The 26410-nt window shown below is 40.8% G+C and overlaps 1 protein-coding gene across 2 annotated transcripts in view; it reads right to left on the reverse strand.

The window, feature by feature from the left end:
- PHKA2 (phosphorylase kinase regulatory subunit alpha 2) overlaps positions 1-26410 on the reverse strand; it is a 48079-nt gene that overhangs the window by 16249 nt on the left and 5420 nt on the right. For both annotated transcript variants that reach the window (XM_061988578.1, XM_061988577.1), the window contains exons 2-22: positions 25983-26141; positions 24626-24673; positions 24001-24169; positions 23257-23339; positions 21980-22060; positions 19801-19899; positions 19340-19486; positions 19058-19111; positions 18693-18815; positions 16690-16785; positions 15162-15269; positions 14404-14482; positions 12491-12625; positions 10440-10549; positions 7093-7237; positions 6540-6618; positions 5759-5922; positions 4940-5113; positions 3778-3866; positions 2509-2651; positions 931-1087 (exon numbers count right to left, since the gene is read on the reverse strand). In XM_061988578.1, coding sequence (XP_061844562.1) covers positions 931-1087; positions 2509-2651; positions 3778-3866; positions 4940-5113; positions 5759-5922; positions 6540-6618; positions 7093-7237; positions 10440-10549; positions 12491-12625; positions 14404-14482; positions 15162-15269; positions 16690-16785; positions 18693-18815; positions 19058-19111; positions 19340-19486; positions 19801-19899; positions 21980-22060; positions 23257-23339; positions 24001-24169; positions 24626-24673; positions 25983-26141 — 2442 coding nt within the window. The remainder of the gene's footprint in view (positions 1-930; positions 1088-2508; positions 2652-3777; positions 3867-4939; positions 5114-5758; positions 5923-6539; positions 6619-7092; positions 7238-10439; positions 10550-12490; positions 12626-14403; positions 14483-15161; positions 15270-16689; positions 16786-18692; positions 18816-19057; positions 19112-19339; positions 19487-19800; positions 19900-21979; positions 22061-23256; positions 23340-24000; positions 24170-24625; positions 24674-25982; positions 26142-26410) is intronic.

Genomic DNA, 26410 nt, shown 5'->3' on the forward strand with positions numbered 1-26410 from the left:
GTTTTAGCATTCTGACCCAAAGACCTCACAGAGCAATGTTCCTCTGAACTTGAAAAGTCTATTTTCTCCTCCTTTAACATGGTAGGGAGAGATCATCTCTGCTCTCCACCTTCCCAATTCTTTCTTAGTATCTTCTCTATTTACCATCCATGGCTCTCCGTGAGCATGTCTGTACTGCTCATGTCTCAAGGATGGAAAAGGTGACGTGCCTAACGAAGCAACACACTGGGAGATCATCACACGAAGCTCCCCATAGATAGGACAGTCACTAAAACAGGGCATATTAAGTGTGACAGTCAAAGCTTTGGAGATGGCCGGGAATTAGAGAGAGAGCTCTTCAGAAATATGCAGGAATAAGTCTGAAGGCAAATAATTTAGAGTATGTGAGAGGAAACATGTCTGTAGCGTTCAAAATCTAATCTCTACCCCTACAGTGGATCTTTGTTGTTACCATTTAATAGTCTCAGATATGAACATCCTCTGAACATCCAGGCACACAGCAGGCTGTTTGCCCAATGGGACATAAATCAGCAGAACACGTTTTTGCATCATCGCTAGCGCCCTGACGTACTGGTACTCCAAAAGTGTTCATGCTATCACAACAGCAATAGACAATTCCCAATGACAACTACAGCTTTCAAAGCACATAATTAAGCTTTTCTGACAAACAGAGGTTAAATTGAGCCTCCACAACCAGTCCACACCAACATTAGCTCAGTTTGCAGTACAGATGAAAGGTAAAGATCTCATAATAGGATTTTAGATCAGAAAAGCAACCAACGTTTACTGCAACATTTACTGCAAAAGCTGCACTATGTATGTTGTGAAGTAAGACTGGGAGAAGGGCAAGTGCAAGCTCCACTAGCATACTGGTAGTTGTATCTCTGTTTTCAGGCAGGAAACTGAACCAGCATTGTTTGTGTTTCATACCTCAGCCAGGACTTCCACCCTCTTTTTGAGGATACCGGAAATGTAGCGGATTAAGCCCCACTCTTGATTGAGGCCGGCTTTTCTGTAGAGCTCGTTGAGGAGGCAATGAACAGTGACACCGTACTGGCCGTCCAGCTCTGTGTCCCAGTCAGCACCTCTGCCAGAAAAGAGAGAGAAGGTTAATTGTCACCACCTAAAATGCTGTACCACTTAACCTTACCACACATCAAGCAGCCTGATTTTGATGGCATTGCCCCTTCTGGTGACAGAATTAAGTAGTCCATGGGACACGTGGGCCTTCACAGAGATCAGTTACATGTGGACAAAACCTTCTTGGTATCAGGAACCTTCACATGAACTTGAGCACTCACTCAGCCACAAGCCAGTGACTTCAAGACAACCATCCAATGGATTTCCCACCTGGCTCTGAGTTGACCATGCACACAGTTTGCTGGAGGAACACCCCATGTGGTGCTTTTTCAGACCCAAATTCAGAAACATATTCAGTACTGCTGAAGACTACACCAATTTTTTAGGTATCTCTGGGTGCTCCAAGTTATTTTGCCCTGCCTCTTTCTTAGCTATTAACTGAGCTTCCACACTGTTTATGCCATTATTGAAAAAGCAAAGGAGACTTCTGTTCTTCCTCTGGATTTGAAGTTCACTGCATTACGGCTTCTCTTTGATAACGTTTTGCAGCATCATAGAACAGCCTTTCAACTTCTGCTGGAGGGACAGAGTCCACCAGCAGTCCACCTGCTTGCCCAACACAGACTCCCATGGTGAAACAAGTCCAGGACAGAAAAATAAGGGTGTTACGTGTAGTTAAACAACGAAATGACTTTTTGTTTTTCAGAATGTATCTTTAAAAGATGCTGCTAAACATTTTGCTTGGGAAATCAAGAAGATCAAAGAAAAGGTCTTCACAGGACAAAGACTGAAATAAACAAATCCACAATCTTTGTGGCAGTAAGGAAGAACATCTGTGATTAATACAGACTTGTCTTTGCATCCAAAACTAACTTCCTGACAGGTTCCTGCAGGACTCTCCTGCATGGGAAAAAAGCCCAATATGTGCACTCCAGAAGACGAGTCTGTTGGTTTGTATTTGCATTTTGTTCCTACCAAAGCTATTTAAATAGCAGCTGTTTATTTACTCCAGCAGCTGGGGTAAGACTGCTCCCAGGAAGATTTTGAAATGCACCAAGTCTTAACCAGGGGTGCACTTAATAAGTAGTCAGTATTTTTAACTCTAATCCCTCTGCACATTTAATAGTGCAATTTGCTTTTAAGTTAGAAAACGACAAGATGAGGTTTCCCTCCACTTCTTGTGTATAAAAATCACACCAAATCTCTACTCTGAAATTTGCACCAGCATTTTTGCAAATTTTTGCAAAAATTCCAAATTATTTCTGTAATCAAGGTAACTGAACATATTCTTGTTAAAGCAGAAAATATTTTAACCTCTCCCCTCAAACACACAGCACAACCCTCAACAGTGGAAAGCTTTTGCACAAGAGTAATCAGACAGTTGTGACCAAAATTAAAGATGCTGAAGTTTATATTCAGGCAACTCACTTTAGTATATGCAAGATATACAAGATATCTGCTTGATCGTGGAGTGTTGGACATTCCTTCAGCTGCTCAACAAGCTTCCTGCAATCCAAATCACCACGAGCATCTTCAGGTAAGTGCAAAACACTGTCACGGCCCTGATAACACTGATGGATGAAAAAAATCAAAGAGATGATCTTGAAAAAGAGTTGCAGGTCAAATTCAAATTGCAACTACCCATTAAACAATATAACAGACTTGTAACATAACTCTGCACTTGAAATACAGGCACATCACATAGTTCTTGCCAGACTACTGCAGACATGAAAAGGAGACCACTTTCAGGAGATACAACACCCAGAATGGAACTTTGTCTCTGGTTTTGGTTTGATCAACAAGGAAAGCCATTTTTTGGGCAAAACAAATATTTTGTCAAACAAGGAAAACAAATTATTTGCACACTTTCCGTCATTTTCTGTCACTTTTTGGGAGAAAAGCAGAAAGATGTTGCCTCTTTTTTTTAGGTTCAAATAATTCAGAGGTTTTTGGGTTCCATCTCACCATATATGTGGTGCGTTATGAATGCAGATGTAGCCATCATAAACTTTCCAAGGCTATGAAGTTACCATGTTAACTACTCAGATGACATAAACCTGTGGTGAGTTCTTGGATGAAGACAAGTTTTGTTTCATAAGCTATTCAGTCATTTATGTGGTCTTAAAATACCTTTTCCACAAACAGATCCTACAGAGCAGAATCCTTCAGAAGGCTGGACAAAACAAGCTCCCACCACAACCTCATCCTGATGCCTTGTAGTGGGATTTGGCTGGTGCCTTAAAGATCCTTGTCCTTTCATACACTTCCTTCCTGCCCAGACATTACTGTAAGTAGCTTTTCTTGGAGAACATCTCTGAAGGCCATGAATTAGGATATCTTCCCAGTTAGACTGTCTCTAAAGGCCATGAAAACATCACATCCTTCCCTTTGTGTGTTCAGTTAGAACTAAAGATAAAATGACTTAACCTTTAAAAATAAGCACCTACTACATCATTTTCTGTTTGGCACATACAGTTAGAAAATTTCCACTTGATAATGTCTGTTTAATGAAAAAGCCTTCACCTAGCCAAACAAAAATATTCCAAAACAAGGGATTAGCTACCTGGTGCTTTGGGCAGAATGGCTCATCTGTGAAGGAAAATGAGAACTAGCACAGGGTTTGGCTGGGAAACACCAGAAAGGCCACAGTACTAGGTCCTAAAAACATAAAACAGCATAAAAATTCCCACAGCTTACCTTTGTCTCAAAGAAATGGGGATTATCAACAAGATTCAGAGACTTCCTGTGTCTGTTCAGAACTTCAGTGGGAAGAGACATAGAAACAGCTGAAAAGCAAAGCCACCAGAAAAAGGTTCATTTCAGTTACTTGAAAATGCCTACACGAAGGAATTGTACTAGGCAAAAGCAGCAAAAATACTTCCAAGAGTCAAAGTATAGATGCAAATCTTCTGAGATGCTGCATGTGGAACCTAGCAACAAGCTCCCTTTTCTGAACCTCATCTCTTTGCAGGCTTGCTCAGGGGCTTCTGAGATCAGCATGTCAAAGGCTCAGGTGCTCCATGCTCAACTGATACCTCTTACAATGGCCCATGCCTCAGAGATCCTACAGCCCAGCAACTCGCCCCTGCTAAGTGTTTTAAACAGTTTAACAGGAAGCATGTGGAGAAAATGATCTAACCGGTAAGATAACCTAATTAAAATGACAATGCAAAAAGCAGGCTAATGCTGTGTTGACTTCACTGGTTGAATTTAATAGAGCAGCAGATGATGTGGCACATGAAAGACAGGAGAAAAGGTTAACAAAAAACCTTGAAAGTTATTAATCTATACTGAAGGGAAGCCTTCCCTTAACCAGGGCATGGAATACTACATGCCTACATACAAAACAATGCATGTATTGGAATCTATTTACAAATTTAGTCAGAGCATTAATTTGGGATAGATCCTCCAATCAGCCTATTAAATATATTGCATAGTTAGGAATACTGTCCTCCCTCTCTATTCCATTTGTTTTTTCAAAAGCACATGTGCATGTTTAGGATTTTCTGGCATTGAAACATTTGATTCCACCACAAGTTGATTGAAATAAAAAATATTCTATATAGAGACCAAAAACATGAATTCCCTGATTCAGGCTCTAAAATTCTATCCATCTGAGAATCTGTAGCAGTTACCATAACACTATGTTACATTTCATGGCAGGTAATCTACGTATACACCCAGACATGGGATACTGTGGGAACATGGCAGTAACAGCTTCAGGCTCATTCTTCTTTTTGGTAACTACAACACATTTATGCCACTGGTTCTTTTTAAATGGTGGAATTTTGAAATACTTGACCTTACCCTTATAGCATCCAAACCAGGTCTTCTATTATTAAATATTAGGGAGGAATACCTGGAACCTCCAAGCCTTTTGTCTTGGCCATTATTGACAGTATCTCATTTGTAGAATGGTTTGCACTGAACACAGGTGGTTGATTCGCAGTCCTTGAAATGGGAGGTAGGTATGACTTCAGTGCTGTACTCTGCAGGATATCATTTATATACTGATCCAACTCATCCTGGCTTTCTAGTGTGACATACATAAAAGAAAAGGTTTATTAAAGGTAAAATCAGAACTTATCGGTGCTTTCTTTTTAAAACATACCCTTCTATTCTTGCTTACATAGACAAGGTATAAGAAAATGCAAGAATATTCTAAGCAAGAGATCTTTAAACTGAACAAAATGGAAAGAAAAAAAGGTAAAGAGTTTTTGACATCTTTAAAACAGTTACATGAAGAAGCTGGTTTTCTCTCTGAAAGGAAGTAAAAGGGTTTTTATCATGTCAGTGGTCCACAGCACAGTTGGATTCAAAGATCTTAAAGGTCTTTTCCAACCTAAATGATTCTATGATTCTATTGTCTCTTCTACAAAAGCTCTTGTCTATAACTCCTCAGTTTCTTCCTCACTCCAGTCTCCTCCACACACACTCCCATCTGTTAACTCTTCAGACTCTGCTTTATTGCAGCAGTTACTGGTCAATGCCATACTACAGTCATAGGAAGAATACGCACAAATTGCTTCCCTGATTAAGTCTTGCAGGTACTGTCCTCAGACTGATGGGATGAGAAATCTGAATGACTATCAGCTGCACAAAAAATAAGACTCTGCATTGTAGGTAGAGTCAGGCTCTGCTGATAGACCTTGACAGAGAAAAAGTGAAAAAACACTACCTCTTTCACAGAAATCTTCTGGATAACCTCCATATTCACTGTCAGGACTATTACAGTCTTCATTATTGTCATCAAACAGTTTCACATCACAGTCTGGATCCAGGAAGCTCAGATGTGTATGGAAAGAGGTAGTAAGAAATTCTGACAGCTTGCCTATCTTCACTCTGCAGACAGGAATACACACCAAAGAGCTTTAACATCCACCATTTTGATACTGATTAATGTTCACTGAGCTTTCAACAACTTCTCCAAAATGTATGAAACCTGATGTTAAATCCACCTTTGGTAACTACAAAGCAGCAGAAACAGAAAACCGAAAACACCAAATGCAAAACAATAGTTGCAGATCCAGCTGCGTACTTACTGCTCCAGCCACTAAGTGAACACAACTGTGTTATGGTACAGGTCTAACTCAAAGCTGAATTATGCAGGCTGCTCTATGTTTATCTGAAGAGAGTTCTTGAACAAAGACATGTGAAAGATAACCACTTCTTAAAAACAAAAGCCCAACCAAAATCAAGCTTTTGTATTTCCAAAGGTTTGTTTTTCCTTATCCATTAAGTGCAGTCAGAGATGATACACCTCTCAGGAGACAGAACCTTCCCATTGCATTTGAAGTTCAGCTACCATCTGATTACAACATAATAACATAAGCTGAAACTTCTCACTATGCAGAGTTCTAGTACAAGGTCTGTGCATTACCACAAGTTCAAAACTGAGGCTTGTATAGGATTTAATTTTAAAAGTCATGGAGACAATCATTTGGGGATTCTGACATTACCTTGCACCTCCAAAGTAACCATCTTCTAATTTTCTTATGGTGGCAAGAACTGCTGGATGAATGTCAGTACCATCATCAACTAAAAAAGAATAATGAAGAGTTGAAGCTTACCAAGACATTCTTAAATTATCGTGTCCAAACAGAGTGGGCTACTGAGTGTTCTCTACAAAGTAAAACAGGCAAATTTAAAGCAGAACCCACAACTGCTATCAATACTAGGTTATTAAAAAAACCAAACAAACAGGCAAACAAAAAATAACCCTGAGACAGGTCCTAAAGGGATTTCTCAAGACAAAACCCAACCCACTCAAGTTCCAAAGGGATTTCTATCAAACATCTATGAACAGGAATAGTAGGAGATGATGGAGAGATGTAAGGATGTAAAACTAAAATGAAATATTACCACATCATGACAATTCAGCATTCCCTTGAGGAGGTTTTGATGTTAGAAAGATGTCGGAACAGTCATGTCACCTGTCTCCTCTCAAACCGACTTCCATCCTACACCCCTGCAGTAATCTACTCTGCTTGAAACACAGAAAATCAAGTTTACCAAGCATTGTGTGGGTGATAGGAAATGTCAGGGTTGGTCTCCCTGTCATCCTCCAACAAGAAGTGAGGTAAGCCAGCTCTGTCTTGAGCATCTCCACAATCATCTGATTGTCTAGAGCCAGATAGAAGTGATGCTGGTCAGTAAACTAGAGAACAGAGAAATACAGTACATGAGTAGTTGTCAGTGCTCTCTTTCCCCCCCTCCCCATTAATTTTTTTCCCTTAAATTATTCACAAAAGTCGTATGAACTATTCTTGTCCACAATTCAGACTCCATGAATTGGCCTTGTAAGGTCTATGACTGTGGGGAAAAAAAAATCCATGCTTGTGCAGAGTCCATTTTTACACCTGTAGGCTGACTGTGAAAGAAGTACGTTACACAGATAAAAAGTAGACAATCCAATCCATGAAGCAGAATCTTCCCAGTGATGAATTACAGCAACCTATGATGTGGAAGATAGAAGTACTCTAAATGTGGAATAAAAAGCAAACAATAGCAACAAAATGAATAATAGGCTGAAGTGCATGCTGGGGACTTGGAAGTAATAAGTGTATGTCTCTTGGGAGCAATCTGAAAGTCCAGCAGAAGACAGAAAAGCTGGCAGTTACTGGTAAAAAAAGGTACCTTAAATGTAAATGTAAAGTGTGCTGTTCCCATGGTATAGTTTAGGCTCAACCAGCAACTAAGCACCATGTGGCTGCTCACTCACTCCTCAGCCCCAGTGGGATGAGGAGGACAATCAAGAAAAAAAGGTAAACACCTGTGGGCTGAGATCAGGGTAGTTTAATAGGACAACACAAGGAGAGAAGATGTAGTAATAACAGTAATACTAATAAAAGAATATACAAAGTGAGTGACATATTCACTGGTAATTGCTCACGACCCAGAACCCAATGCTCAGCCTGCTCCTGAGCTCTGATCTTTCCTTTCTCCCAACTCCACCAGCTCCCCCAGTTTATATCCTGAGCAGGACACCACATGGTAGAGAATATCCCCTTGGCTAGTTGGAGCAGCTGTCCTGACTGTGCCCTCTCCCAGCTTCCTGTGAAAATTAACCTTATCCCAGATGAATCCAGGACATTCTCACAAAGGAAACCTAAGAACTATACTAACAGTCTACTATGGCTGTTTAAGGAGCTGGAAACCAAAAAAGCTGGGCAAACCATGGAAAGTATGTCAAGGCAGCCACAACAAAAGGAAGCACATAAGCCTTGGGAAGGAGTGAGCACTTAAAATTCAAGCTAGCAAAGTCCACAGAAATTACTTCACAGAACTAAAGGAACTAGCCAAAACAATCCCTGAGCTACTTGCAATTAGTTTGGATAATTAACATGATCTTATTAACATTTACAAATATCTAAAGGGTGGGTGTCAGGAGGTTGGGACATCCCTTTTTTCTATAGTAGCTAGCAACAGGAAAAGGGGTAATGGGATGAAGCTGGAACACAAAAAGTTCCACTTAAGAAAAAACTATTTCACTGTGAGGGTGAGGGAGCCCTGGCACAGGCTGCCCAGAGGGGTTGTGGAGTCTCCTTCCCTGGAGGTCTTCAATACCCGCCTGGACATGTTCCTATGCGACCTGATCTAGGTGAACCTGCTTCTGCAGGGGGGTTGGACTAGATGATCTCTAAAGGTGCCTTCCAACCCTACCATTCTATGATTCTATGATAATTCAGGAAGAGTAAGTCCCAGAAATCCAAAGAGAAGCAAATACACTGCTTGTCTTTTTTAAAAAGGAATAGCCAGGATAACACAGAACAGTCAAACCGATTTCAGTGCCCGGAAGCACAAGAAAACAAAGCCAATTTGAGACTCCCAAGATAATCACAAAATGATACAGCAAGATGGCCAAACAGTCACGTCAAAAACAATCTCTGCAAGCAAGTCCAATTTTGTTCTTTGGGAGCAACTAGATGGTAGGTAGAAGTAAGGAGCTGACATCTCTCAACATTTTGCAGGGTTTTTTAAGAAAAAAACAAATGAGGAGGTAGAACTTCTGGAAAAATTCTGAAAAGGTAGTTATTAACCATATTTTCAGACCAAAAGTGTATGTCAAATGGGGTCACCTTTTGCGCTCAATATTTTTATTAGAGAACAGGATGAAATACAAACTACAAACCCGCAGAATTTGTAGCTGTTACTCAAGATCAACACTGATGAGCTAACTGCTAATGTGAAATTAAACATTAATTCCACCCCACTCAAAAAAAACCAGACCTTGGGGGGAAATTTCTGGCTACAAAGTACAACAGAAAAATTTATGGAGGTTTTAGTCAAACACAGAATAAGCAGAAACTGTCAATGTGTTGCTAATGCAAAGATAAATGCCATTTTGGAATATATTACCATGTACGTCCATACTTGATACAGGGCAAGATTTCAGCTGGAATATTGGGTCCTACTTACATAGTAAGATATGGACAAAGAGATATTTAGAAAAAAACCTGCAACTCGAAGGAACTTTCTCCTGATTTGCAAAAGTGAAAATTGGTCTGGGGAAACAACACAACAAGCCACGTGTTCTAGAGCTGCTTGTAATCAATTGACGTGGGGAAGAAGAGGAAAGGATCCCATCTCTTTTGCAGTAAATCTGATGGTGTTTGCACATTATGGAGAAGCCATCTATGGAGTCCATTTAATGCCATCCACTGGAAATTAAAGACTTCACTAGTCAAACTTCCATTTAGGAGGGTGTGAGCATTTTTAACCCTGCTCCAGTTATACATGATTGGAGTAAGTAACCCCTTGGCCTTGTAGTAGCAACTTCTAGAAGAAGTCTACAGGAATATGCGTCTTATTTCATTAGACTTATAAATAAGAGCCATTCATTCTGTCAGGATTCAAGCTTACAGCTACATTCAAAAAGACACTAAATAGAAAACAAAGATAGAACATCCCTTTCTCAGTGTCACTGACCCTTTCAACAATAAAATAACAGATTATATTTTAGTCTCTTGGGAGTTACAGTACTTGGCACGCTTATGTGACACGAAATTTTCCATCAAACCAATCAGTAGAAAGAGATTTAAGTGACCAATTTCTGGAGAAATTATTATTTCATTAGCTAGAACATTGGTTCGGGCAGAGATCAGTAAGAACTCTGTACTATCGATTTGCTGTGTTCTCCTATGTCAGGAGCCAGACTCTGTGACAGAAGAGAGCTTTATAAGCAGTCCTCCCTTGCTCATCACCCAACACTCTTAAATAAAACTCCACAAAGCAAAGCACATCTGCTTTATCAGCCCTGCTCTATCTGAAGTAGAGCAACAACAAGTCAAAGCAAAGTACTTCACTAATGATGAACCATGAAGTAAGCAGTGATTTCCCTGATAGTTTTACATGCTCACCTGAGGGGTGAAAGTAAATATTTGATTTCTTATCTCATACAGCTTGGAGGTGCCCAACACTCCAATATGTCGGTGTGGCCGTCCACTCAATTTCATGTTCTTGTTCCGACCTGTAAAAAGAGAAAGAAAAAAAAAAGCCTCACCTAACATTTCCTGGGTGGTTTTCCACAACAATCATTTTAGACAAGAAGGTTTCCTTTATTGATATCAGCAAGGCAGTATACAGGTAACAGGATGAGATGCTACAGACTGGTTTGTTTTGTAACCAGCAACAATGTAATAGCCAGAGTTCTTCAAAGGTCTGATTAAAAATAAAAATGTTGGCTTCATGATCCATGGGATGGGGTCTTTGAATTACACCCAAAGCTCAGCATCCAAAGCTTCTCCACCAAGACAGACACTAGGAATGCCGTTTCAAAAACAAGGCCACCAACATACAACAGAAATTGCAGTGCTTTCACTGCAGAGCCTTACCAGTTTTTGCCCACAGAAGGGTAAATCCAAACACATTCATTCAATATTCAAATACAAAGACAGATTTTCATCAGGCTAGTAAGCTCCATTTTTCTCAGTAGAGCTTATTAGTGAATGATCTGCACTGCAGTCTTTGCTCCAGGAGCAAGGAGCTGACTTGCATCTGTCTGATAAGGAATATGAGCCAACCAACCATGAAAAAATACCACCGTGAAGATTCCCAAAGAAGTCGCTGATAAAAACAATATACCAATGTGTAAAATCAGCCTACTCACCCTCCCACTAGTGAAAGAAAGCTATTATGAATTATTTTGAAGTAAATGAAAGCTTCAGTAAAGCCCTGCAAATGTTTCATGTTCTGTGTGATAAAGACTCTTTTCCAAAAGTGGCACATGCAATTTCCCTTCTCCATGTAAAGGGCACACTTTCTAAGACTTATTTGAAGGCTTCCTAACAACATCCTGTTAAACAAACAAAAAACAACCCCAAAAAACCCCATCATCACAATAACAAAAAAAACCAAAAACAAGCCCACCCTATGAAGAGCCTCAGGCTCTCCCTCAGCACTATCTGTAACGAAACTGCCAGTAGAACAAAGTCCAGACTGACTAAGAAGGACAATACAGCTGCCCCAGTCAATGCTGTAATGGAATCTCCCACTGATGATTTATCCCATCTCAATTTTACTTTGTAGTAACATCCACAGTTTTGACTCGTGAGTTGCTGGTATGCTTGAAGTAGTAAAACTAAGTTGCATTAGGAATACATGTAATGAATTTTTCACCAAGATAAAATTCATTCCAGTAAGGATTATCAAAAGAGACTGTTAAAAAACATAATTCAAGAACCAGAACTAGTACCAGTGGGACATTTGGGGCATTTATCTCATTCGAGTGCCAGAGTCTCAGTAAAACAGACCTCTAGGGCCACTGCTGAGGAACATATTTGAAGTCTTGTGTTTAGAAAAGTCCTAAAGGCTTCTGGTTTGCAACAGAGAGCTTCATTGGCTCGACTCAACTCAGGGTCAGAAGGAACATTAGCAAGAACCTGACAGACCAAAGGTATTCTGATCCTGCCCTGATTTGGAGCAGAAAATTTCCCAGGCCATCTAGTAGTAGAATGGCAACCACACCGCTCAGTTTCCAGCCTTAAAACAGAAGTAGTCTGACTTCTGAAAAACATTTCACTTTTTTTTCTGAATTTTTCGAGGCATTTTTTTCTAAAGTCAGTTTCTCTGTGAAAGTAGCTCCCGCAGGACAAAAAAAAAAAAGCATCAGTTCATGCCTAACTCCAAGGGCATGGGGAAACTTGCATTTTGGCCACCTTTTCTAATGAGGCTTTCCTTTTTTTTTTTTCCCCTCTTGGAGTTCCTTACTTAAGACAGAAGTTCTAATTTTGTTAAGTTTCTTTGTACAACTCCATTTTTTGAAAATCAAAGAAATTTACTTAAAAGAAAATAAATCAAAGAAAATGAGACAGTGTGAATGAAGCAAGAAAAGCAAAAGAACCAAACCACTACTCTTCAAAAAAATACCTTGCACAGCATTAGAGAGAGGCTTCCGTATTCAAACACCTACCCAGCATGGTGTAGAGGTTACTCAGGATGCGAGCTGGCTGCACTCTGAGCGGATAGATATCAGCGATGCTCTGAACATTGATGCCATGGTCTTGCAAGAGATTCTTAATTTGATTAGATTCTGCCAAAACAGTTACTGCATAACAGAAAACAAAACCACTAGTAAGAACCAACATGCTCCTCTTTTTACATGACTGTCTCTACTGTCACCTCTCAACTAATCCCAGAATCATAGAACCTTAAGGGTTGGAAGGGATGCCAAAAGATCATCTAGTCCAACCCCCTCTGCAGAAGCAGGACCACCTAGAGTAGGTCACAGAGGAACTTGAACAGCTGGGTTTTGAATGTCTCCAGAGAAGGAAACTCAACAGCCCATCAGAGCAGCCTGTTCCAGTGCTCCATCACCCTCACAGTGAAAAAATTCTTCCTTGTGTTTCAGTTTATACCCATTGTCCCTTGTCCTATCATCAGACATCATTGAGAAGAGCCTGGCTCCATCCTCCTGACACCTACCCTTTACATATTTGTAAACATTAATGAGGTCACCCCTCAGTCTTCTCCAAGCTAAAGAGCCCCAGCTCCCTCAGCCTTTCATCGGAAGGGAGATGCTCCCCTCCCTCCACCACCTTTGTGGCCCTGCGCTGAACTCTCTCCAGCAGCTCCCTGTCCTTCTTGAACTGAGGGGCCCAGAACTAGACACAATATTTCTGATGCGGTCTCAAATGCATTCAGTTGATTAAAAAGGCAAAAGGCCTCACTTCTTTCTTAATTTATGAGCCAGTGAGATCAAAAGGGATTGCAAGAGGGCATCAGACAGACGCTCTCTGCTTCTCAATGCCTCTTGCCATTCTTGTCCACTTTGGACCACAGAATAATTCAAGAGTCCTCAAGAAGTCTCTGCTCCAACCTCCTGTTCAAAGCAGTCAGCTCTGAGGTTGGACAAGGTTCTCTGGGGCTTGATCAGTTTCTTCTGATTTATTTCAGTACTACTGCTTTGGATCATGCAGTCTCTTTCAGCCGCTAAAGCTTTTTCTCCCAATAAAAGAAGAGGAAACATAACTTGAAAATTACCATTGTTTTAATACAGAACAGTATAATGACGCAGATGAGTCAGGGTGGAACAGGTGCTGTTACCTGCAGAGCAATAAATGTAACAGCAGCCATAAAGTGGCAGAGGTAGTTAAAAATAGTCCCCAAATCAGAGGACTTTACAGTCCAGGCCTTGATCCATCCTGTTGTCTTGTCTGAGGTTTTCCTCATGTCAGTTGGCTTACTAGTTTAGGATTAATAATTCAGAATTCTTTGCATTATAAATAGTTGTCAAAGAATGCTAAAAATAAGCAAGCACTTCAGAATAACAAAATGTCACTGTCATGAGACACCAGCAGGGAGTAAACAAGCACCTGCCCAGATTATGGTATCATTGACAAATCCTGCATCTGACAAACAAGCTAATTGCTTTTCCACAACAATACAGGCCCTTGAATAACTCTGAAGCCCTGATTAGCTGGTGCTTGCCCTCTACTTAATTTTCTGGTTTTGAGTGTTCCTGCACTGACTAAAGAAGCCGTTCCCTGCCTCTCTACCTCTGGCTGCCTCACCTCTATGTACAGAGATCCTCCCCAGTCACTGTTCTCCGGTTCCTCTAAAAAGGAGACGCAGAGAAACCGAACTAAACTGACCTAAAATTTTAACAAATATATTTTTTTTAAAGTTTGTTAAAACTCATCTTTCCTACTGGAAAAAAGCAGCTAGGCAAACAACTCCATACTCCTTCTCACAGTATCATCAAAGCATCTACATCCCATGCAAAAATCCACATTACTTTTAAACATGTTTGTCCTCTCTTCTTTACATGGGGACTTTGCCATCATGTGATCCAATTGACCCAGAATGATCAAAAGACTCCCTCACCTTGTACCACAACATCGGGTTTAAATCCAGTGGAAAATCTTCTGTTTAAGGGATCAATTTCACCTGCAGCAAGAAATCCCTGGAATAAACATAACAGAAAGAAAAAAGAAAAGAAACAAACAAAAACTAAGTAAAAGGTTTCTGATGACATTCAGAAGAAATCTTCCCCAATCTTTATATTTTATCAGGAGAGCAGGACTTAAAATCTGGCTTGTCTAGCCCCTCTACTAAGTAGTATATTGAATAAAACAATAGCTGTAATTTTTTTTTTTAACAAGAAAATGGTTATGACTGACAACAACCTACATTTTCAAGTTCCCTGTTTTAGAGTTGCAGCAACTGACACAGTTTTGCTAGGCCGGTGACTTATTTTGCAGCTCCACAGAGATATGCAGTGGTTCCTTTAACAAGGCCATGACTAATATGGGACAACTCCATAGGCATCATATGCCACACAGTAAGGCACAGCCTAGCAGAAACACTGCAAAATCTGGGCTGTGGCACAGTCATGGCAGCCTGGGCATATTCCTCTAGCTTAACCATATATCTAGTCCATCTGGGAATCTATGCAGCTTGATTAGAAACAATTGCATACCTATACACACACACACAAAAAAAGTCACTCCTCTATGGTTCACATACATGTTTCTACTGGAAAAAACATTGTCCCTTAGCTGTCAACCAAACTGTAACTGAAGGTCAAGCCAGCTCAAAATAAAATGAAATACAAGCTCACCTACTGTACAAGAAGCAATTACCTCTGCTAATAGGCAGCTAAGGACATACAATGACTGGCCCCAAAGATGAGGCAACTTTCCAACTGGGACACGATCCACTGAGTGAGGACTTTCATATTCCTCATCCACCTGAAAATGAACAAATAAAAAGAAAAATTACCATAGAGCTGTGAAGAACAATCAATAACATGGAAGTACTTGGAAAAAAAACATAAAAGAATCTATCATCTACCCTTTCTAACCTACCACTATCACTGACATTGAGATCTCTTGGATCTATCATCTACCCTTTCTAACCTACCACTATCACTGACATTGAGATCTCTTAGATATACTTCTAAGGCAGCGCACCTCACAGCACAAGAACCATGCTTTCATTCTGTATACTGCCACACCCTTTGAAGCTGGAGATTAAATGGGGACTCTGCATGCAATTACAGCTTCGGTGATAGCACTTCCTCTTTCTTCTCACCACACCTTTGCTGCCTTCCCTCTGGACAGCTTGTAGGTAATTGTGCGTCTGCCTTCTACCCCTTGCAAGAGGGCACTTCACTGACATCTACCTAGCTTCCTGAAGGACAGGTGCTTTCCAGAAAGGAAACCTATTCCACCTTTCCTGTGTTATCAAGAATGGTCAATGGAATAAGAGTAGAGTTACTAATTTAGAAAAACTGGCTTGGTTTTGCACTATACAGACCTATTAAGGGCAGGGGAAAAACCCTCCTAGACAACATCTTACCATAGCCATTTAAAAACATATAAACAACAGGTGACATCTGCCCTGTTTATTTGGCAGGTTCATCAGATCCACATAACCATACAGAAATTCTCAAGAAGGCTCTGAACTCTCACACATTTCTTCCCACTAAGAAGGCAACTCAGTTTCCACCTCAGATCTACGAACAAGACATCAACTGCCAACACCCCCTGCCCAAACTCAGACCAACCCAGGAGGCTGCACATCCTTAGTGAGTGTGGGCTGAGAAGTCTGGAAGGGATTAAGAATTTGGCAGAGAGAGATACAAACGCAAAAAGGGCACATAAGCTCAGCTGAATTTCTCTGTCTCAAGGGGAGAATCAAGTAAAGAGTAATGGCAATCCAACAAAAAACCCCAACCCAAACCCTGACCCATCTGAAATGTGTTTCTCTCTCACATACAAGCTCTGGAAAAGAAAGCACCATCAATCAATAGACTAGACAGCCAAGACAGTCTATGCTTTATTTCTCCTTTGAGCTTCAGTTCCTAAGTCAGCATCAGCATGTCTTAAATATACGTCTTGCTCTCAGGATTTAAAACATTAGACCTGCTCTAACATTTCCACAGGCACCCAGATATCCAAGTTAAAAACGTGACCATTTTGAAGCCTCTAGTTTACCATTTCTCAGCCAGAGCTGTGAGAATTCTCTTAATTTTTAAATAATAGGCAGTAGTCTTTTTTTTTTCCTTGCTGCTTTAGATTTATCAGCTACAGGAAAATGGTAAAACCATCATTCATCTTGATATCTATAACTTTGCACACCAAAGTGGATGCTGCATTTTCACAGTACCTTTTCTGGAGGGACTGCATACAGTTCAGGCATTAGCACTATTCCATTTTTCTCTCTAATAAGTATTCCTTCCAGAGCCTCTCTATATTCTTGTACCTGAAAGTATTGTTAAGAGAGAGAGAGTGAGAATTCACATTACAGCCAGCAAAACTGAAACAGTAAAGTTGTACTACCTTCTAGCAGTATTTTTCTGCTCCAAGTTCATTTAAAAACAAATAAACAAAAAGGATTAGAGGGGAAATCACAACTGGCTGATGAAAGATCACCTTTCAAATTCTTAAGAGACTGTTCCAGCATCTCAATAGGATCAGCCCCGGAAACATCAATGCACGTCTTTATAACACACCACCACAGCATAAAACCTCTAACATATTCCTATCAAGAAGTCACAAGAACTAATCCTACATGAGATTTGCAACGGATGACAGTGCAGTGAAATGAATGTCAGGATTGTCAATATCCATAAAAGTGTAAGGTGTATAAATTGCTAAGCTTTCTACCACACACATTTGTCCATGATTTTTTGAATTCTGCTTTGCAGGACTGGGAAAGCAGTATCTCAACTCACTGGCATCAAAATTTGCCCCATGGAAAACTTAAAATAGATTTAAACTGTTTACAAATAGCTAAGTAAAGGGAACAGAAGAAGATGTTAGATTATATTTTTATGAGCAGGAATAACAGACAGTTCATACTTTTTTTTTACTAGATCCCTTATTTTGTTCCATTTAACTATCTCATTTAAGCTTTTACTTACAGGGAAGCTGTTTTCAAGCACTACCAGCACTCACCTCTGAAATTCTATTTTTGCTATCCCTTTCTGAGAAGAGTGGAACATGCAAAGCAAGGTATTCGCAGGCTTATATTATGGTACATTGATAGCCTGCCCTTTCTCCACTCTTTGTGAGTCCTCAGGGTGCCTATTTTTCCAACAGTTGCTGCCATTGCAACCACTTGTTTGCAGCAGTAATTAGGGAAGACTAGACACTCACCTGAGTGTCTCAGTGACTCACTCAGTTATGTTTGGCAATGCCTGTTTGCACATCATAAAAGCAACCAGGTACATACTGTCTCAGACAATCCAACTAAGTTCTAGAGATTGCTTTGTCAAGTGGCTTTTTATTGACACCACTGAAGTTTCAATCAACTTTCTGATTTTCCCCCTCAGGAAATGCCACCATTTTTCTCTCCACCAGGTTATTTTTACTGCCTTAAGGAAAGCAATTTCTATTTCTAGTGTCGGTAAGTATTTCACTTGATTTATAACACCTGGTACAGAAAAAGGGCTTTTTGGACTCAAATTCCATTTCTGATGCCATTTTATTTTTAAGGGGTTGTTTAGCAACCTCCTGTCCCTCTGCCTACAACTTCCTTCAAGCCATCAATCTACAGAAATCCTGGTCTGAATACATTTAGTCCTGGCTACATGTTGCTCTCTAATTCACCAACACTTTCCAGGCTCTGCTATAAACCTGGGAGGGCTACAATCTATTTAGCTCCCCTGACCACTAGATGCTTGACACAGTAAAGGAATGAAGCAGCTTTGGGAATCAGCAAAACTAAAATGGCTCCTCATAATCCAACTGCAAAACTCCCTGAATATACAAAAGGACTGAACACGCTACGAAGCTTGTTCTCAGCAGACAAGCCATAGAGGTCGGGGGAAAAAAATAGCTGGTCTCTTCCTGAAGTAACTGGGAAAGGAGCATCAAGGATGGTGATAAGACAAAACCAGGCAAATAAATCCCATTCAGCTCACTTTGAACACACCAGCTAACACAGCCACTCAACCTGCTAGAGAGAGAGCAAGGAGGCCCTGCTGTGCACAATACTGCAGCCTCTACCACATCATGAACTTCCCAGGAAGGTGAGATTGGCTGGAGACTACTTCCATATTGCTGATGGGGTATCCAGTTGATACCCAAAATAAGCATGGCACAAAGCAATAAAATACTGTGGGTAAACGGTTTTGCATTTTCATCACAAGTAAATTCTTTCCTTACCTGAATTTTGTCTTCATTAAACACTCCATCAATTAGGAAATATGTCCAGAATACTGGCCACTCACATTCAATATTCTCAAAGAGCTTGAGTTCAGCAGGATCATAGTGCAGCCTGCTTGGATCCTAGAAATTCAATTATACTCATGTAGCCACAGTGGTAAATTAGTCACTTATATTCCAATCATAACAGCAGCCTATTTTATGCAAGTAATTAAAACCACTGAAACCACCAGAAGTAGTTTCCATGCAGTCTCTTGACTTCTTTTTCACATTCAGTCTTGAACTCATTGCTCCCTAGACAAAATCTCCATAAATGAGAGATGAAATTCTTCCTAATGCCTACTGAGAATACACAACAGAAGTACCTCTCTGGGTGTCTTGTAACCATCTCGGAGAAAGCGACAACAGCCATAGCGGCCCTGTAAAAAGAAGAGGAAAATACAGGAAACTTCACATACTGGTCTCCCACACAGACTAACACAGGCATAAAAGTATGTGCTGAGTTTTAAGTCTCACTTAGGGAATTTTCTCAGCCTATTCCATGCACAGATGAATGGCATCTGGCAACGCTTGTTTAACTAGGAGTTTTGGTTAAGAAAGGAAGATTCTGCTTCGCTTTCCCTCTGGAAAATAAAGGAAATCCTCACCTGCAATTTGGATATGATTTCACTCTTGGTTACATTAACAAGGCTTAGATCCTCCACTGCAAAAGCTGGGTAAGAAATAATAGAGAGAAGGCCAGCATCTATTTCCTTTGACGTGGATGCCCTTGGCAACATGGAGTATAGGATAGACTGGGCAAAATAAGAACAGAAGAGAAAGGTGTAAAACTACTTACTGCAAAAGACTATATCAAGTGCAAATGGAACAGACTATACTATTTGCAAACAAAGAACTCATTGCATATTTTTTTAACCAAGTTAGAATGAGAGTGCTTCACATCACTCACTTTCACATGATCTCCCAGAAACAGGGCAAACAGTATAGTCTGAAGCCATCCTTCTTACATTTAAGTTCTTGGTTCAGTTAATCAATATTTAATTTAAAAACAAAACACAGAAGTGGTGGGTTTTTCCCCTAGCAAAGGAAACAGAAGACTAGTTTTTACCTGACAATGTTCTACTTCATCAGGAAGAACATGAATGACTGATTTGTGTCCTCCATGAGCTCCAAAAAGATCTAGTTCATCAATTGCTTCCAAAGCAGCCTTCAAAAAAACAATCCAAAACAAAACCAAAAAACAACCCAAAATAATTAATTACTTTTTATGCCAAGTAAAATCATTAATTACTTTTTAAGCCAAGCACCTCTGCTTATTCTCTGAAGTAAATTACTCAGAAGTTTGCTCCACAGACAGTTCTTCATCTAGAAAAGGGAAGTCTGTCAATATTTTAGAAGAACTAAGTATTTCTGTCTTTCCACTAGCAAGCTACAGGATTGATGTGCTAGTGATCCTTCTTACAATTTAAAGACAATGCAAAACAATGGGGAGCTGGCCTTCCACTGAGATAAAATCTAAATATTCAAGTACTTGCATCTCCTGTCCTACATTCCAAAATAACCTCCACTCAGCGGCCTTTCACTCATCCTGCCTGAAGGGCTGTCCAAAGAGGAAGGCTTGCTTAAGGCACCCCAGAACCAGCAGAGGTCACTGCCCCAAGAACCATCTCTCTGATATTATCACTTCCTGAAGGAAAGACAAATGAGATGCATCTGCACAGTCAATCAAGGCACACTGTGCTCCACGTCAAAGAGTGAATCACTGCATACCATCATGGCCATTATCCATTCATCTAGTGAAGACAGTATCAGCTCAATCTCCAAATCCATCTGGGCACTCCAACTTGAACCAAGTAGGCTACAAAACCTGGCTTAGCAGAAGTAGGGTGTGCAGCACAACACAGAGTATGTGGCAGGAAGGCAGCAAGGATCAGACCACCAGAGCCAGGCTAGCAGAGCCTGCCTTAGAAATGAATATTCATATATACATATATATATATGGTAACATTAATCTCTGACAAAGAAAGGGTTGCACAGCATGGTTTGCCTTATCTCTCTGCAGAGAGGCAAGGGTATTTTTCCTCTTCCAACACAAGCATGGGTTTACTGGCTCTGCAGAGCCCATCTCTAGTTGAGTAAAAGAGCAGCAGATGTTCCTGATGGCAGCAGAGAGCCCTATTTGAAGAACTGACAGCCAGCATCATGGACAGCCTTAATGGTGCAGAAAAGGGACTGAGATCCACTCAAAGGCGTACGCTCTGTGCTGTACTTCTGCCATAAGTAGCCATGCAAAGCAGGTATGGGAGAGAAATGTTAAGAAGGAAAATTGAAGCAGATTTCCAAAAATAGCATCTACCCCATCGTCTGCAGCAGGGCCTCCAGCCTGCTTCCCTGAGTCCCCACCCTGAACAGCACTTTTCTTGAGCACAGAGTCACAGAGAAGCAAAGCTGGCAAGTTCTGCACATCATCCTGATATCAACATGCCTGGAAGTTGTGCAGAGACCACAGCAACCTGTGCCAGACTATTCCGTGCAAAATATCTCACACTGGACAGCTAAGGAATAATCTCCTCCATAGACACTGCCCCATCACTATTCACCTGAACTGTGGCCAAGAACAGCAGTTTCTCCCTCTTGCAGACACACAGAATCTTGGTAACTAGTAAATCCCATGGAAATGCAACTACACCTTTGATCTTAGTGATATCTGGCTTAAGCCTCTCAGGTACCAGGTGAAAAGGTAGCTGACAATTATACATTTACATTTATGGCCTTCTGAGCTCCACTTAGTAACTTTGTGTCCTTGTGCTATGGGGGAACCAGAAATATATAGCTTTTTTAAAATATATGTTAATTTATCTTTCTCTCTAAATTACTTGTGAATAATTTCTTACACTGATATTCTGCTGTTTTCCAGAATTTACATCTGATTTAATCTTACCATGAAAATATCACATGTAATACCAGGGCTGGTGAAATAAGAAGGAAGGATAGAAAACCAGAGGCCACTTTATGAGACTGTACCTCACTGAATCTGATTCATGCCTCAGTGAATCTGGTACCCTTCCTGCAATCTCTGGAATAACTGTGCTGAGGTTCTTCAATAAAAGTCATTATCTCAAGGATTTTACACTAAAAAATACACTCACACACAAAGAAAGAGTCTTATACAATCGGTTAACTATCACAGCGACCAAGAAGCCTATGCAAAAGAAGCCATCAAGTCTGTGAGAACCCTTCAGTATGATAGAACAGCCATGAAGGAGGTGTCAGGAAGACATTCTCACTTTGGCCATTCCTACGGAGCTCGCGTTCAGTTCAGGGATGCCCTGGTTTGTCTTATCACCACGTTCCCAAATTCCATAATCCTGCAAAAACAACATCATAAAGAAAAAACTGGCATGATTACATACAAAACTGATGTTTTCTCCCTTGTCCCACAACAAAACCAGATCCCTGCATGAAATGATTTACCTTAACAAACAAACAACAAAGCTCCAAGTCTCCCAAGAGCCCCTCCTCATGTTTAAAGAGCAGCACATAAAAATACACCCCAGAAGTATCAGGTTTACAATCATGAATCACTGTCTCCATAAAATACACAGAAGTCCTTTATCCTTCCCCCTGTGCATGCTTCTCCCTGTGTTCCTTTCAATTCACCACTTTCCAAAAAGTTTGTTAACACTGCTCTGTTTGGAAAGGCCCATAAGATTTTAAAGTGACACCAAGAAATATTATCCATTTTCAATAAAGGAAAAGTCATTATAAAGCAATACCTCATCCAGGCAGCTCTAAATCATAGAATCATAGAATGGTAGGGGTTGGAAGGGACCTTTAGAGATCATCTAGTCCAACCCCCCTGCAGAAGCAGGGTCACCTAGATAAGGTCACACAGGAACATGTCCAGGCAGGTCTTGAAGACCTCCAAGGAAGGAGACTCCACAACCCCGCTGGGCAGCTTGTGCCAGGGCTCCCTCATCCTCACAGTGAAATAGTTTTTTCTTATGTTTAAGTGGAACTTTTTGTGTTCCAGCTTCATCCCATTACCCCTTGTCCTGTTGCTAGCTTCTGTAGAAAAAAGGGATGTCCCAACCTCTTGACACTCACCCTTTAGATATTTATAAATGTTAATAAGATCACCCCTCAGTCTCCTCTTCTCCAGACTAAACAGCCCCAGTTCCCGCAGCCTTTCCTCATATGAAAGATGTTCCATTCCCCTGATCATCTTGGTGGCTCTGCCCTGTGCTGGACTCTCTCCAGCACTTCCCTTTCCCTCTTGAGCTGATGAGCCCAGAACTGGACACAGTACTCCAGATGAGGCCTCACCAGAGTAGAGAGGGAGAAGAATCTCCCTTGACCTGCTGGCTACACTCTTCTTAATGCATCCGAATCCTCCACAGTCCTCCCATCATCTCCAAAGATGCTGCTCACAATGTAAAGTACTGACAGGTTCTGCCTTCTTCTCGTGGAAAAAGAAGTCTGTATTTGCCCTCTCCATCAATAAATTATTTTGCACCCACATCTGAGCAGTGTTCAGGTGATTTATATACAAATGACTACTTACAGCAACTTTGTAGGCAGCTTCTATATAAAACACAAGATTCTGAACAAAGGAGACTTCATCGAGGGTGAAGATAATACGTAACCCTGATTAAAAGGGAAGATAGTAATTATGATGTATCAGAATTGAAATATTTTCTCATCAGTGAATTTCATGCTTGTCTTTATCTGCTACTAGCTCCTTCCCACTGAAATCTATGGAAAAAGTCATGCTGGTTTCAAAAGAACAAGTAAAAAAATCAGGCAGCAAGCCTTAATAGTCACTGCTGATCAAATACTTCAAACGCCACCAATACACACAGGTTTCAAAGATCAACTGAAAACCACTCCTGGGAGGGTGATATTCAGACATGGTGGCTACAAAGCAGATAAAGCTGAGCCAGCTCTTGCTTCCAAGAGCAATGTATCCCAATTCCTGCAGCTCCCCACCCACTTGGCGCTCTACCAAGGGACCACCAGGACAACCAGCACTCAAATGCAAGGGGCTCTGAGGACAGAAAAACACATAAGGAAACAAATCCTCTCCTCACAGGCGAAGTACAGTGGAGAAGAGCACAAGACAAAACAGTGCCAGCAATGAGAGGAACTCGGAGGCCACTGGTGGCACTTGACTGCATGCCACCACTCTGAAGAAACCTATATAAATAAAATCTCAAGTCACATCACTTTCTTCTGAGTAATAACTATGTAAAGGTCTTTGAAGCTAGAACTAAATATCTTTAATATCTTCTAAATATCTTGTGCTTACCTGATGCAGTCATCTGTGCCAAGAAGAGCAGGTAAAGGGAAGTTGCATCCACTTGTAGATGTCCCCACTGGTCATCCCCAACAACCGTGGCACAAGTTGCTGAGTTATACTTGGCATGTAGGCAGTCTCTGGTACTCTGTGTGTGTTTGAACTTCTCTACCTTCCCGACCTAAAAAACACCACAAATCTCAAATCTGAAACATTTTGAAAGAAAGTCTCCAAACTATTTCAAAATGAACAATGTTTCTTAGTTGAGGAGAAACTGGAAGTCTCCCACCAGTGCATTTTGATTGATCAGGTTGGTTAAACGCAATTCTGACTTTTTGCTCCAGCTAAATCCACATGTCTTCAGGAAAGAGTAAGGCAAAATTACCTTGTTGAGTTCAGATCTTGGTTACAGGTATGCACCTTGGTAAAAAACCATTTGCAAAGGGAAAAACGGGGTTTTTTGCTACAAGCATGATCTCAAAAAGGTGCAAGTAAGATCGGAGTTTTGCAAAGACTCCCCACACCACCATCTACACAAACACAAAAAACCCACTTTACAGAAAAAACACGAGGGATATAGGCTTCAGATTAAATGCTTTGTAAATGCAACACGTTCAGCTCCAACATATGATGTTACCTGTCTCATCATGCAGTGTAAGAGTCCCCGCATCAGCTTCACAACATTCTGCAGGAACAAAACAGACCAGTGACACTCTCATAAGTCCAACCCCACCAGATGTCACAAGCAACATTCAAAAGTGACAAAGTTCATGTTCCCTACTAACATTCTGCCAAAGGATATTCCCACACTCCTACCTAGGAAAAGAAATCTTTTCCCAAAGACTCTCAATAACCAGTGGAATAACAGCCTGTGGTCCTTCTATCCAGCTAAGGAAGTAGGAGGAATGCTACATCTTGTAAGAGTAATAATAATGATGACGACAATTTTTAGAGGGGTAGATCCAAGGAACACTGGTAGATGACAGTAAGACATTGACATAATTGGAAAACCTATGGAACCTCTTCCCCTTTTTATACAGTGCAACAGAAATAAGGCAACTAACATAAAGAAAGGGCCTTCAGCAAGTACATACAGAGAAGCACAAGATTTTGTCTTAAATGAAGAAGTCAACCCCATCTTTTTAACCAAGACCTATTATAGCCTCAAAATAATGATCACGCAAACTGAGTCGAGGTTATTCTGTCACCACAGACCTCCCTGGTTTGAGCAGTATGTGTCAGCATAAAATTTAGCCAGTGCCTTCAAAACAACCACAGGACACTGACACTAACACTCCCTCACTTCCCATATAACCCACCTCTATACTCTCAGTTCTGATATCCCCCTTTCCTGCTGCAGATTATAAAACCTAACCATGTCAGTTTCTCCCCCTTTCAGTTCTCCAGCAGGTGAGTCTTACCAGCCTGGAGATTGTTGCTTTGCCTGGCTCCATCACATCTATCCATGCACCATGTATGACTCCCATGTGATGATACAAAGTGAACATTTCAAAGACTGCTACTTTAGCTGGCACGTTTCTTCCTGTGGGGAAGAACGGTCTAGCAGATAAATTGCTATCCTAGGATGCAAGCAACCTAGGCTTGATTTTCTGCTTCATAATACATCTCACAAGTGACCTCAAGGTTTAATGAGAGGCTTGCATAAAGTCTATGAGAAGCCTGATTTTCAATAATTGGACAACTGATGGAAGTTTGATGCCTAGAAGTATTTGGTTTATTTACATTTTAACTCAGATGTTAGCCTCTCTGACACAGTTCTCCACATCTTGCTTGCCAGGAGGCTGCTGGGAACGCTGTACACCCTGTGCTGCATGGATATTGACATGACAGGAACAAGACACACACTCCAAGCTGGGAAAACCCTGCCAGATCCTAGATGCAGCAGTAATGTGAACACACTGCTCAAAACCACTACTGTACCAACAAAATAGCATAACTGTTTTAAGTCTGGTTTATACCAGACTTTGACATACCTGCTCAAGCTCGTAGGCTTTGGCCTTATCCTCATCCCGGTCCGCATTCTTCCGATAAGCCATCCCCAGCCCCCACACGGCCAGGATGCTGTAGACGTTGTCCCGTACCCAGGCATCCTTGTGGTCCGTACCAGCTGAAAGCAGTCCCGTGACTGGATTCTAACCACGTCAGAAGAAATAAGAACAAACATTACTGCCTGAAATCTCACCTATCCTTATCAAAGTGTAATGAAACAAAGAGAAAGCAAAGATGATTTCACACTGATTGCATACGGTGGCTGCTCACAATTCTGCAACAGAAGTTAGGTCTAGTCTTGTCTTTCTTTCCCAAATTCACCCAAGTGAAATGCAAACTTTCTTTGAACACTTCAGGGTATAAAGCTTATGGCACCCACGTGGGAATGCTCATCCACACAGGATTGTTAGCT

This window comes from Colius striatus, chromosome 1 (genome assembly GCF_028858725.1).
Source record: "Colius striatus isolate bColStr4 chromosome 1, bColStr4.1.hap1, whole genome shotgun sequence".
NCBI classification, from domain to species: Eukaryota; Metazoa; Chordata; class Aves; order Coliiformes; family Coliidae; genus Colius; species Colius striatus.